Below are 13,627 nucleotides of genomic sequence, written 5' to 3'. Positions count from 1 at the left end.
GCTGGTGAATCCTGGAGGTGCTGGGGCATGACAAGGGGGTCACTCATCACCACCCCCTGCCAGCTGCTGCCAACCAGAAGCTCAATGAAGGGGAAAATTAGAAAGTGAAGCCTTCAAGAAAGGCATTGACTCAGAGGATCATCATGGGCGTGATGGCCACTGGGCACTGAAGAGTCTCCCCTCTACACATTCTAGGAAGGAATTTTAGAAGCTGTAATTTCAGAGCTGCTTTTCACATGCTTTGTCCACAGGCAAGGCAGCCAATGCAGTCAGGAGCAGAGTTTCTGTCCCTGCTGACCATTCTTGAGGGGAGATCTATGCAGACACCTTTTTTTCTGTATTATTTTCCAGTTCTGCCACACAGTGTTACCATAACTGAAGTTCAGTAAACTTTTAGCTATTAGCCTGATAAGCAACACAACTCTCCTCTTCCTGGGAGATGAATCCAGGGATTCTTTACAGCATGGATACTCATGAGCCATACCAGCATTTCCTTTACATAAAGCTCAAAATATCTTATTGTTGTGATCAAAGCAAGGGAGTAATGGAGGTAGGGATTTATTGGGGCACTGCTAAAGAGAACTGCTCCTTGAAATTCAACAGTTTGTGTGTGGTCTCTAAATCTTCCTCTCAAACAAAGCTATTGAGGTCATTGTAATGGGATATCACATTGCATTTCATTCCTTTTTACTCCTAAGCAGAAAAGGCTCTAATCAGACCAGCTGTGTTCCCCTATGACAGGAAAAAGCCCTATATGTGATGATAGCCAGTTCCCATGTCAGAAGCCTTTCTCATTCCTGACTTGCCCCCAAAACAGTGCTTATAAACTGAAATCTCTCCATCTCCAGAGTGCAGAGAAATCCCTCTCTGGTTAGTGGGTGACCTGATCCTTGAACTTGAATTTTTGGGCAAGATGATGTCCTCTGAGAGCTTTCTCTGAGGGCTACACAAGTGTGAGCTGGGACCATGGTGTTCAGTTCTGCTTTGGTGCCCATGCTCTGATGTTGTGTGTTAGCTTGGGGATCTGGCTTTGCCAGCTAAAAGTGCGGGCAAGAGGGGCATTTCTTTGCTCTTCAGGGGTACAAAAGACACACTTCACCCAACCTTATTCCCACAGAGTCCTTTCATAGCTAGAAGAGAAAACCAGAGTCCTCCAGAGAGTGATTCATCCCCCCAGGCAGGGTTCTGAGACAAGAGCGGGTGATTCACTCTCTGGAGATGCTGCTCATTTTGCACTGCTGAGTAGCTGAGATGATTGGTATCAGGATGGCTATGGTCAGAGAAGACAAAACCACCTGGTTTGCCTGAGGAAGACTTTGGCATAGCAGAAGAGAAGGAAGGTTGTGTGGTGAGGCCATGGAGGATGATTCAGAAGAATTTGGTTTCCTTCCTGGTGGTATCCGAGGATCACCCACCATGAGGGAAGGATCTAGCACTCCAGTCATAGCAGAGGCACGAAGACATCAGCCTCTTGGACCCAGCCACTCAACATCCCAGCTCCAAACCTGGCCCAGGTTCCTCTGTTGGAATACCAAATGCCACCAGAACTGATCCCATGGCTGCTCTTTGAGAGTTACAAGGGGCAGTGATGAGTGAAGCTGTTTGTTGGGTCCTACAAAGGATACAGGGAACATATCAGAGTTTTTGCTCCTGTAAAAGGTGATGCGTTTTCTTTCAAGCATTTTTTCCAAATGACAATGGCTTTTGAAAATGTATTATTGCTTTATCATTGCAGTAAAAATGTTAGTGCTCTTAAAGGACTGGGACTACTGGGAAACACCCCATAAACCACATGGGGAGACAGGCTGTGTGCCCAGGGGACAACTGGTCCTGCTATTCAAGGCCGAGGCAAAGAAAGTATTAAGTGCCTCAGCCTTTTCTTGATCCTTGGTCACTGTGTTTCCCTCTGCATCTAAAAAAGGATGGAAATTCTCTCTATCCCTCCTCTTGTTGATTTATAGAAACATTTATTGTTATTTTTCACCACAGTGGCCAGGTTTCATTCCAGTTGGGCCCTTCTAATTTTCTCTCTACACATCTTCACTGTATCTCTGTAATCCTCAGAAGCTGCCTGTCCTCTCTTCCAAAGAACATAAACTTTCTTCATGTTTCTGAGTTTCAGCCAAAGCTCTCTGTTCAGCCAGGCTGATCTCCTTCCTTGTCAGCTTGCTTTCCATGACTTTGGGATGGTCAGCTCCTGCACCTCTAAAATTACCTCCTTAAAGTATGCTCATCCTTCCTGGGCTCCTATGTCCTCCAGAACTGCCTCCCAGGGAACTCTCTCAGCCATGGTCCAGCATGGAAAAATGTGACTCTGGGAGCTTTGTGCTTATGCTGCTGTGCCCTAATGCTCCTGTCCTGGCCAAAGTCTCCCCAAATCCCAGCAATTAGCTATGAGTGTAGTTCCTCCCCTGTGTGGAGAAGGAAACATCAGGGAAATGTAGAGCAGAAACCCATCACCTCACTGGGAACACAGGCTGGCACTATGGACCTGAACTCCAGTGGTAACCTTGGAAAAGCTGCACTGGGCAGCTCGGAAGTCTGAAGTTCCTGGAGCCTCAAAGCCAGGGTAGAGAAGCTGTGATGCCTGTCCTGAGGCCACCATCTGGCTGACCATGCTGGAAAAGCTCTGACACTCTTCTGGCACTTATCCCTCCTTCCCCCTCTGTAACCAGCACCCACCCAGGCACACACTGAGCACCTTCCCCAAGTGCTGAGCTGTCAGAAGCTCCAGAAAGAGTCAGCCATTCGAATCACTTTCCATAAGTATTTGAAAAAGAAAACCCAAGACTTTATCTTGATCTCTTAATCCATCAGGTTTCTCTTTGCTTTTTCTACCTCTGCAAGCCTGGTAATTATAATTTATAGCACCTGCTCACTTTGAAATACCTTGGACTCCTTCTGCCTGGCAGAGGAACAGTCATAGTGCCCATCTGCTTCAGTTAAGTGCTCACAAACCACAAAGTCGTTAATTAGACTGACACACGACTCTTCCAGAATACACATTAAGGTGTTTTGTTACTGCACCTATAAACCACTGGTAAGCAGATCCTCTGCCAGGGGATCACAACTGGATCCCAGCATTACGTAAAGCCCTGGCACTCCGAGAGCTGCCATCAGGGGTGCGTGTTCTCTCTAATCCTCCCCACGGGGCTTCCCAAATGCTTCCCAGATAAAGCAAGCCTTCTGGGAAGCAGCTCCCTCACACTTGGTAGGAGGCTGAGTCTCCAGAGCTTTGTATTATCTTCTTTTGAAATCCAAATTCCTTTTTTTTATTCATCCAGAGAGCTCTGCCAAGGTCTCCTTCCTGACAGCTTGGGCTCCAGGCAGTGATGCCTCCACATCCTGTAGCTGACTGGGAGCAGGGCAGGTCTGATTCTGGCCCCCTGGCATGGCTGCAGCTTCACAGGACCTGTGATGAGGGGTGTGGGTTGTCTGACAGGGATGGGGAGCATTTTGGGTGGGTTTGACACTTGCCTCCTGGGCTGGTTGGCATCCATGGGCCAGAGTGAGTCATGGACACCTCTGGAACCCCAGGTGGATGTCACTCCAGAGGAGTGGCCCCAACCACATGAAGTCCCTGATGAGGAACACCCAGGGATCCACTGTAAGCCAAGCTGGAGCAGCCAAGCTTTGGGTCAGGACATGAAGTGACGGAAATGGGTGTCCTAGACCTACGAGTGCCCTTGGCACAGAGTGAGGGTGAATGACTGGAAACTCCCAGCTGGTCTGCCAGGCTTCCCAGAACCTGTGTTAATTTGCAGGAGAAGGCCCTGTTAGTGCATTTGAAATATTTGCCAAAACTCAGGACTGCATCTTCTTTGGTTAGAAAAGGGAGAGCAGCCTGGGCAATGGGAACAACCTCTTGGAGACCATCCACAGGGGAGCACCCTCCCATCTCACCTACACTGAATCTAAAGTCAGTTTTTTTGGCATGCTGAGTGGCCTGGGAAGGACTGAAGCTTCAGTAACTAAGGCTTCCTGAGAACCTCTTCTAGGTGAGTTAAGACTCTTGTCCTCCTGTTGCTGGTTCCTGCCCAATATGTCCTTTGTGGGTGACACCACATCTGCCATGAGAACCCTGCACGCATGAAGCCCGTGGGATGGCAGCTCTGAGAAGGCTCCTGGCCTGCAGATAGATCCTCAAGATACCCAGATGGGAAGGGAAGAGATGGCAGAGGCTCACAGAAGGAAAGCTTTGTCAACACTCTCTGTGACACAGGGCCAGTGCTTCTCTTTCCTTGTTTCCAGACTTCTAAAGCCAGATGTGAGAGCAGGACCCAGGCCCTGGAGCTGCTGCTTCCTTCCCTGGAAGTGGAATTCTTTGTTCCAGCTGCCACAAACCCCTCTGTGTGGGAAGGCACACGGGGGGGGGGGATGGGGAGGGATGCAGGAGGGCTCCACTGGGGTACAAAGCTTCCTGGGGTACTCCAGAGAGCAGGGTTCATTCTCTGACTGTGCCACTGACTTCCTGATCATTCTGGACAGGAGACCCCTGCCTACCTGTACATTATTCCCCGATAAATAAAAGGAATAACTCTCTTTCTGTTCTGTGAGTGACAATATTCATTGGAATTTCTTTCTGCATGGATTTTCTTCTCCTTTGGGCATGGTGAGCTCCTGCTGCTAGAGACTCCTAAAATTGCTGCAAGGTTCCTAGCTGGTACTGTGACCACACTCATGCTGGTTCCTGTCTTTACCCCCTCCTCCAGCTGTCCTGCTTGCTTACCATGTGCCTCCAACTTGCAAAGCAGGTAGTTAATATTCCACAAAGTGTCACACGAGTCCAGTAACTCATGAACTGTCAGGATGTTCCATAAAGCCACTTTCCCTGCCAAACGGAAAACAGTCTCTGGGCAGCACAAGTACATGGGGTCTCAGCTAGCCTGAACAGTAATGCTTGGAAACCATGCTGGTTGGGTGAGCTAGGGGTGTTCCAGGATGGATCATTTTCTGGCAACAACTGCGCAAGAGTCTCATAAACTTGTGGAAAATTACTTAGATATTTGAAAGAGATAAAAAAATGAAGCTCTGCAGTGGAGGGTCTTGCCCTGAGGTTAGAAACTGCATTTGGAGAAGTGATGGCAGCACCAGTAAAAACCAAGCAGAGTGACATAGAATCATAGAAACTTATGGGTTGGAAGGGACCTCAAAAGATCACCTGGTCCAAATCCCCTGCCCACCTGCTAAATCACCAATCTAAATCTTCCCTCTTTCAGTTCAAAACCATTCTGCCTTTTCCCATCCCTCCAGGCCCTTGTCCAAAGTCCCTCCCCAGATTTCCTGGAGTCCCTTCAGGCACTTCTCTCAGACTGGCTCCAGAGCAGAGCTGTCCACACTCTTATTTTTCAAGTCAGGTCTCATTTCTCTCCATGGAGCATTTCCCTGTCTGGATGAAGGGAGAAGGAAAAGGTGTCTGTGGAAGAGCATCTCAACATGAGCTGGACAGAGAATTACAAGACTTTGCAAACAACCCTTGGGGGACCAGCACAGGATGAACACTCAGGCTGAATTCACTGTCACAGCAGTGGGACAGTCCCCTGGGGTACACTGTACATCTTCAGAAATGTCCCCATTTGCCCAGCGCAGGGCAAATGTTCTGGCTTTCATGGTGCCCAAGGTTTCCCTGTTGTATAGTTTCTGTATAAAGAGGAGAAAGTGCAAATCACCATCTTTTTCTTCACATGCTGGAGGATAACTGTCTCAGAGAACAATTGCAGTGACTTCCCATGTCACATTCCCCTTGAAAGGGAATCACTTGGGAAAAAACCTAATCTCTTAATCCCTGGAGAGGGGGGGATTCGAGTCTGGCACTGGTGGTGATGTCAACACACTTATAATAGCCACTACCTTGTGCCAACCATGTTTCAGCAACAGATGTTTCAAATGTCTCCTGGCAGAAACAACATTCATATCCTGCACAGCCAACACTCCCATTGCAAATTAATATTTAAATTGTTGTTTACAGAAACTCCTACTTGGTGCTAGGAGGGCCACACATGGAGAACTGTGCCCAGTTTGGGGCTGCCCAGTGTAAGAAGGATGAAGAGAAACCAGATGGATTCTCATTGGCAAACAAGGCAGAGTCCCAGGGCACTTGCCCCACAAGGAGAGGTGGAAGGAGCTGGGGTGGTTTCACCCAGCAGAGAAGAAGCTGAGAGATCTGCAGGTGCCCCCCAGATGAAGATGATGGAGCCGAGATATTCTAGGTGGTTCCAAGTGATCAAGAGTAATGCCCAGAATAAAATAGCTCTCCAGGAATTTTAGGTTGAACTGGAGGAAAAGCTTTTTCCCCAGGAAGAACAGCCACGGGTCAGGGCACCAGCAAGAAGTAAGCTCTGTGCTGGGAGGGTTTCCAGACACAGTCAGAAAAAGCTGCAACTGCCCCACCAACTGGTGAGGGTCCTGCTCCAGGAAAGGGGCTGGCCCAGAGACCCCCAGGAACTGCTTCTAGCCAACATTTCTGTGATAAACAGACACAGTAAGAGTAGGGCTGAAGTTAAGTGTTAGGGTTAAGGTTAGTTTTTCAGTAGTTCAGCCAAATTCAGAATGTTCTCACAAGCATTTCGGGAGTGCTGTCCACACCATCTGGGTGATTCCCAAACAGACCTTCCCTAAATTCAGCAGCACTACCGGGATCTGATTGCAAGTGGGTCCATATGCAGGAAAACTGCAAATATTTATGTGATGTGATTTTTAGGGAATGCAGTAGCACAAACCTGCTTTGGATACAGTAACCTTAAAGGAAAAGCAGGATCACATCCTCAGCTTCTTATCATAGAACCATAGAATGGTTAGGATTGGAAGGGACTTGGAAGATATTCAAGATCCAACCCCCTGCCATGGGCAGGGACACCTCCCATGAGCCCAGGGTGCTCCAAGCCCCGTTCAGCCTTCAACACTGCCAGGGATGGGGCAGCCACAGCTTCTGGGGGAAACCTGGGACAGGGGCTCAGCACACTCAGAGTAAAGAATTTCCTCCTAATATCTCAATTTTCCCTCTTCAAGTTTTAAACCATTTCCCCTTGTCCTCTCACTACACTCCCATGTCAAAAGCCCTTCCCCACTTTCCAATACCTTCACATATTGGAAAGTCACTATAAAGTCACCTGGGAGCCTCCTCCTCTCCAGGTTGAACCCCATCTTCCTCAGCCTGGTTTCACAGGGGAGGTGCTCCAGCCCTCTGAGCATTTTTCTCATGACTGAATCACTAGAAGTGTTTTAAATCTACTCTGACATAGCTACCCTCTATCTGGATAAAACAGCCAAAGTTGGATGCTGATGAATGAGCGTCCTCTGTGCTCCCTGGCAGGTCCCTTCCCCGCTGTGGTCCACAAGGGAGGGGACAGAGCCCCTTTTGGGTGGGTATTTCCCCCAATCTTTGGAAGATGCTTTGGCATTGGTGCCTTTTCATCATGGTGCACACATGGAGAACTGAAATTTTAACATCCAACGCTCTTTTCCAAGACAGCATTCCTTCCTTGTACACTGCCCTCCCCTCCCTTCTACTCCAAGTGACAGCAATCTTTGCTTTAATTGGAAAAGAAAAGAAAGAAGGGGCAGAACATCTTTGACAAAGGAACTAATGACTCCAATGCTGGGAGGCCCAGAACCCCTGAAGGACTGTGCAGCTCGCCACATGGATTTTTAATGACTCACAGAGATTGGAGGTTTGGAAGATCCCTCAGTGCCTCTGCAGGGATGCGACTCAGTTGATTGTTCTGCAGCATCCTATAATCAGGAAAAAAAAAAGAAAAAAAAGAAAAAAAAGAAAAAAAAGAAAACTTTGTTAAAGAAAAAAAAAAAATGAAAGGAAAATAGTGCCTGACCCAAAATGGAGGATGTTGCTCCTTGTTGCTGATGCTGTTCTAGACTCCTGTTGGAAGGGTAGAGGGGTTGGAAAGCACCATGTTGGCCACCCAGGACTGTTCTGCAAGCTTGGGTGATGCCAGCAAGCAAGCTGTGGGCAAGGATCCTCCAGCAGAGAATCCAGGGGTGGGTTTGGTGCTGCAGGGGGGGATGATTGTGTGGATGTGATCTCTGAGGGGTTCCCCCACTGTACACCTGCACCCCTCAGCCCTTTCACCTGAGCTGTCCTGGATTTATCCCTGTGAGCAGTTTGCTTATTCAGCCCGTGGGAAAGTTGCAAACACGATGGGTGAGAAGGCACTGTTAGCCATGAGGAGCCTCACTGACCTCCTGGACCACCATGCATGTGAACTTACTGGTTTTAAAATCTCTACACCTCTGGAAAGGTTGAGGTTTCACTCTGAAGCATCCTCTGTCCTCAACCTACTCGTTCCTCCCAGAAATGGGACATCACAGGCACCTGCTCCCTGGGATAAGAGGCACATCCCAGAGCCTCAGCTTTTCTAAAGATGTTTTACACATCTCAGATTTTATTTTCAAAATCTTCAAGGAGTGGTTGGAAATGACACGAAAGGGAAAATGGTTCCTAGAGGGCTGCTGTAATTCCTGCCAGTGTCCAAGGGACAGAGCATGGCTTGAAGAGAGAGAGGCAACCAAATGAGTAAGGATGTAAACAAGAAACTTTTCCACTGTTGTGACTTCTTTACTGCAGAGAACTTAGAGTTGTGTCACGAAAGAAAAATTAGAAAAGGATAATTATAGAGACAATGTTTGAAAAGGAGAGCTCTAGGCCACACAATTCTTAGATTTCTGAAAGAAAACAGGGACTCACTTTTAAATTATTTGTACAAGCACAGAAGAAAAACAGGAAAACAAGCAACTGTCAGTGTAGCTAGAGAAAAATGAATTGTGCCAAAGCAATCCAGATTTGCACTCTGCAGGATAAAGGAACATGAGAATAGAGATGAAAGCTCAGACATCATCTACCACGATTTGAGCTTTACATTTCTAAAATGCAATGCAGGACAAAAAATGCAATGTGTGGGATATAAAAAAAAAATCAGGGAGGCCCCCAGCCTGCACCCAGCCCCCAGTGTGATCCTGCTGCTCCTCTGGATGCTGGCAGGCTTTGGCCAGGCCACTGTCCATCTGGGAACTGAGCTGCAGGACATGGAGGAGCAGGAGAGCAGCCAGAGGACAAGAGGCAGAAGGGTGAGGAAATGCCAGATCCTCACCTGTGGGGAGACGTGAAGAGAAATTACAGGGGTGGAAGGAGAAGATAATTGAGATAATTGGGTCTGGAAGAGAAAAGGCTCAGGAGGCAGTGTGGGAAGGTCAGGCAGGGAGATGTGGAAGTGCTCGCACACCACTGCTCACTGCTGGGGCAGGGCTGGGCTGGGCAGGATGGCTCTGAAGTGGCCCCTCTGCCCATGCCCTCCTCCTGCATCTCCTGCCCACAGCTGCTCCCTGGGCAGCACAAGTGGTCCAAGTGTCCTGGTGTCCCCCGGGATGCTCCCAGCCCCAGACACTCTGGCAGCTGCAGATCCCTGCTCCAGCAACTCCTCCTTTTCCTCTGATCGCTCTTTTGTGCTCCACTCCCACCATCCTGCCATTCCCAAAACACTTTCTCTCTTCTCCTTCCTGTCTCATCTCCTCACCCTCTTCTCTGCCTGCACACGGGACAAGTGCAGGGACACCAAGAGCTCCCTGAGCTTCCCTCCTGCTGCACCCAGAGAGAGTTCTCCCAGGCTGCATGTTGAAAGGCTGCTGGGACCCCTCTGAGATGAGGAGCACCCATCTCATGGAGGGCCATGGGCTTGGTGTGAACGCTGGGTGCCCTGGCAATCCCTGATCATCAGCCTTGGTTCTGCTTCCATGCTTCTGAAAGGGAAACCTAAGCCCCAGGGATTGATCCCCCGGGGATCTGCAGCCCCCTGGACTGGGAAAGCTCACCCGGGGGGACACTGCCATGCCATGCCCAACACTGGGGGTCCTGCTCCTGCATGTGTCCCCTTCTCGGGAGATATTCAAAGCCCACCCGGGTGCAGTCCTGTGCAATGTGCTCCAAGGGATCTTGTTTTAGGGGGAGAGTTGCACCAGCTGATCCCCTGAAGTCCCTTCCATCTCTGAGGATTCCGTGACTCCATGATTGGGATTTCTTTCTGCAGCCCAGGTGTGAAGGAGATACAAGACACTGGGTCCTGTAGCCAACTTGCTTCATTTAAAAAGTGAGAGGGATCAAGGGTATGGTGATGAACTAAAGGAACAATGAGTCAACTGAGGTTCCTTAATCAGAAGAGGTGAATGAGGATGGACTTGTGTCCTTTAAGGACAAGCAGCTGCTGCAGTAAGGTAGGAAAGACATCTTTATATCTGAAGGCAGGACTAGCAGGTTCTGTAGGAGATGGCCCAGGGCTATTGAGGACAGATTGTGCCTATAGATGCAGATGATCTGTCCCAGGTTGACAGCACTGTGACAAGGGATAGGTGACAGGCATGGATGGAGTTGGGACCAGCTGCCGCAGACATGCGCAGCTGAATCCTGTGGGAATGCAGGATCACAGCAGGATCAGAGATCTTACCTCTGGTGACAGGGGTGTCCCCAGGGAGACAGGTTAGGAGCTGGGGGTAGTGACCACTTTCATGCTTTATTTCTGAAGTGCCAGGGTCTTACAGTTAACAACTTTCATGTATATCTTGGGCTGTCAGGGGGCCTGGTGCTTTCCCAGTTTTTTCGGAGAAGTTCATGTTTTAGAAAGGATGGGGAACAACTTGGGAATTCCTCCACAGACGTGCCTGTGCAGATGGTCCTGTCCCTGCCCTCGGAGTGAATCCCAGAGTTACTGGAAGAAGAGCCAGATTCTTGGTTCTGCCTCCTCTCGCTGCTTCACTCCCAAAAAACCACCTGGAAAGTGGCCATAGAGATAGGCTTGTGCAGAAACCATGCAGGGCTACACCCAGGGAAGCAGGTGTGAAGGGACTTGGAAGAGAACAAGTGAAGAGCCAGGCTGTCCAACACAGCCTTGTGCCCCAGGGGAATACATTGATTTCTTCATGCACTGGGCCTTGAGCAAGCCCCCAAGCATGGGCCAGAGAAAGATGTGGCCTCCCCAGATTCCCTCCAGGATGTGTAGAGTGACCATGCTGATGCAGAGCAGCAGTTTCTGGAGCTCTGAAGGCTTCTCAGCTGATGGATACATCCCTCTGGGAAGAGACTTTGGAAGTGCATCCCTCCCAGGGGTTCTGCTCTGCAGCACTGTGAGCCCACACCCTGCCCATGGAGGCTGATGCTCAGCAGTACCATGCTGCATTGCCAGAACATCAGAAACCAACTTCTTAAGCTGGCTTGTCTACTCTGCCAAGGTCCTTCCCTTGCAAAATCAACTCCTTAGTCCGTGTTTCCCCTGTCTTGGAACTTTTCCAGAATGGAAGAATATGCTGCTTAATTAGTCTCTGGGAAACTGGAAACTTCCCCATCCTTCCAGACTTGGTGCAGCTGCCTGGATGCCCCTCACCTCCAAGTGCCCTGACTGGAGCTCCAGCATCCCATCCATCCCTCCATCCCTCCCAGCTTCACATTGCATCCCCACCTGGCACATGTGTCCCTCAGCAGATGCTCTGCTCAAAGCAGCAGTGGCAGACCTCTCACTTTCCTTGGCAGGAGATGCCACAGCAGCAGCAGCAGCAGCAACACTCACAGTAGAGAAGGAATCCTACACCAGACTCCACAGAAAGCCTTCAAGCACAACCACAGCCCCAGCCTGGATCCCCCCCGAGTTCTGGGGGCAGTGCTCGGGTGCATCTGACCCTGGAGCACCCATCCCACTGCACCCATCCTCAGCAAGCCTCAACCAGCTCATGTGAAGCCTGCAGCCCCTGTGTTGCCCACATCCTGCCTGTGCAGGCAGCAGCCTGAGTGCTGCCCATCCCCAGCTCTGTTGACCCAGTGCTGCAGCAGCTGCTCCCACCCACACGGTGCCCCAGGGCTACCCAGGCCTTACCTCTGCTGACAAGGGTGGCTTTGCTCCTGCCACATCTCCTGGCTGCTCATGCCACCCTCCCCAGTGGCCACCCCTCCCCTGGTTGCTCCTTCCCTTCCCTCCTGAGCTGCAATTGCAGCATCTCATGTGGTCCAGGACAGGCACTGACTAGCCAGGCTGGAGAACACACATCAAAAAAAACACCACCCAAAAAGAAGCCATTGTTGCCCAGGATGGCAGGTTTGCAGGTGGCCTGGGACATTTCAGGAATCCCCAGACAGATCCTAACTCTTTGATAACTCAGAGCCTGTGCTTTGAGACCAAGGGAATGGTGTAGCACATCCAAGAGACGCTTCCATGGGGAGGGAAGAGGAACGTGCAGGGGTTGGAATGTCTTTAATCCCCATGCACAGGCTCCAGGCACAGTTGCCTCAAGCAGTAACAGTCCTTTGCCTGTACTGGCTGAGTCACTTCAGCCTCCCAAGATAGGGACATTTTATCATGCACAGGCCTGCACCTCTGAGGGCTGTAAGGAAGCTGGGACTGCCTCGTGCAAGGATCCTGATGTGATGTGACTGGATCCCAGCAATTTTCTGGCCATTCAGGCATGACATCTGCCAACAAACAATCCTCACCCTCCTGCAAATAAAAGATGACCTCTTCAGAGCTGTGGTTGATGCTGGTCCCAGTCGGACTGCTGCTCATCCCTGTCTGCCTCTGTAAGTTCCACTATGGACACCTGAGCAGTGCCAGCCCCAGGTGACTGTGCTCTATCCAGACCTGGTTTTGAGCACTTGCTGGCCTGAATGGTCTTTGCTTGCACTGTTCAGTGATGTCCTCAGCTTGCTCAGAAGGTCTGGTGCTGCATCACCCAGAACTGCCTGTAGTGAAATGAGGCAACCAGGTGCCACTAATTGCCAGGGAGTGAGCATGAGCTTGTGTCAAGCCCACCTGTGCCTAATTAGGGTGGGCCCCCACTGCGCATGAGCAGGACCAGGGGGCCAACCCTAATCAGGCACAGGTGGGCTTGACACAAGCTCATGCTCACTCCCTGGCAATTAGTGGCACCTGGTTACCTCATTTTACTACAACTGCCCAGTGGGACTGAAGTCATTAATGCAGCAGCTTGGAGACAGAAAGTTGCACTTAGAAATAGAGAAACTTCATGAAGCAGAGTGGGCACAGGGCTGGGTGGGTGGTGAGAGTGTTCCCTGTGCACAAGAGGACAAGCTCTAAGGTTGTCTCCAGGCTACTGCAAAGCAGCAGCTTGGAGTAGGAAAGCCAGCGAAGACCAGGAATTTTGGTTGAACTGGAGACAGGAGATGATGGAGAGGCAGGAGAAAAGAGAGTTGCTTCTGGAGAAAGGCTGAGGTCAGTGGGATCTGGGATCTCAGGGTTGTTGGGATCTTGTGGTCCAGCTTCACAGCCCATGTCTGCTCCCTGGTCAGTCTCTCCTCAGCACACCAAGGGTCCTCATGCAGATCCCTGCAGCATCCTCCAAGCACACAGCTTCCTTTTCTGGGGGAACATGAGGGGACAGGGGCATGCCCAAGGCTTTCAGGGACATGAGGCTAGACTGCTTTGCAAAGGTTTATCCCTCTTGGCCATGCTGTTCACACAAGTTCAGAATATTTCAGCCATCCTTGGAGCTGACCTGGAGCCCAGGACTCTTGCTGTGGGTGCTGTCCTCAGTTACCATCCTCCTCTATCTTGTACAAGACCAGCAGCCCAAAAGGAGAAATGCCACCACTTACACAGAGGGCCCTGTGACCCTGTCC

At 50.2% G+C, this 13,627-nt stretch overlaps 1 protein-coding gene across 1 annotated transcript in view; it reads right to left on the bottom strand.

Annotated features, from left to right (window-relative positions):
- LGR6 (leucine rich repeat containing G protein-coupled receptor 6) overlaps positions 1-13,627 on the bottom strand; it is a 107,313-nt gene that overhangs the window by 44,388 nt on the left and 49,298 nt on the right. Inside the window, exon 4 of the mRNA XM_008499531.2 lies at positions 7,660-7,731. Coding sequence (XP_008497753.2) covers positions 7,660-7,731 — 72 coding nt within the window. The remainder of the gene's footprint in view (positions 1-7,659; positions 7,732-13,627) is intronic.

The sequence above is a fragment of the Calypte anna genome, chromosome 26 (genome assembly GCF_003957555.1).
Source record: "Calypte anna isolate BGI_N300 chromosome 26, bCalAnn1_v1.p, whole genome shotgun sequence".
Taxonomy (NCBI): domain Eukaryota; kingdom Metazoa; phylum Chordata; class Aves; order Apodiformes; family Trochilidae; genus Calypte; species Calypte anna.
The sequence above is the reverse complement of the archived record's forward strand: the minus strand, read 5'-3'. Positions and strand labels throughout refer to the sequence as shown.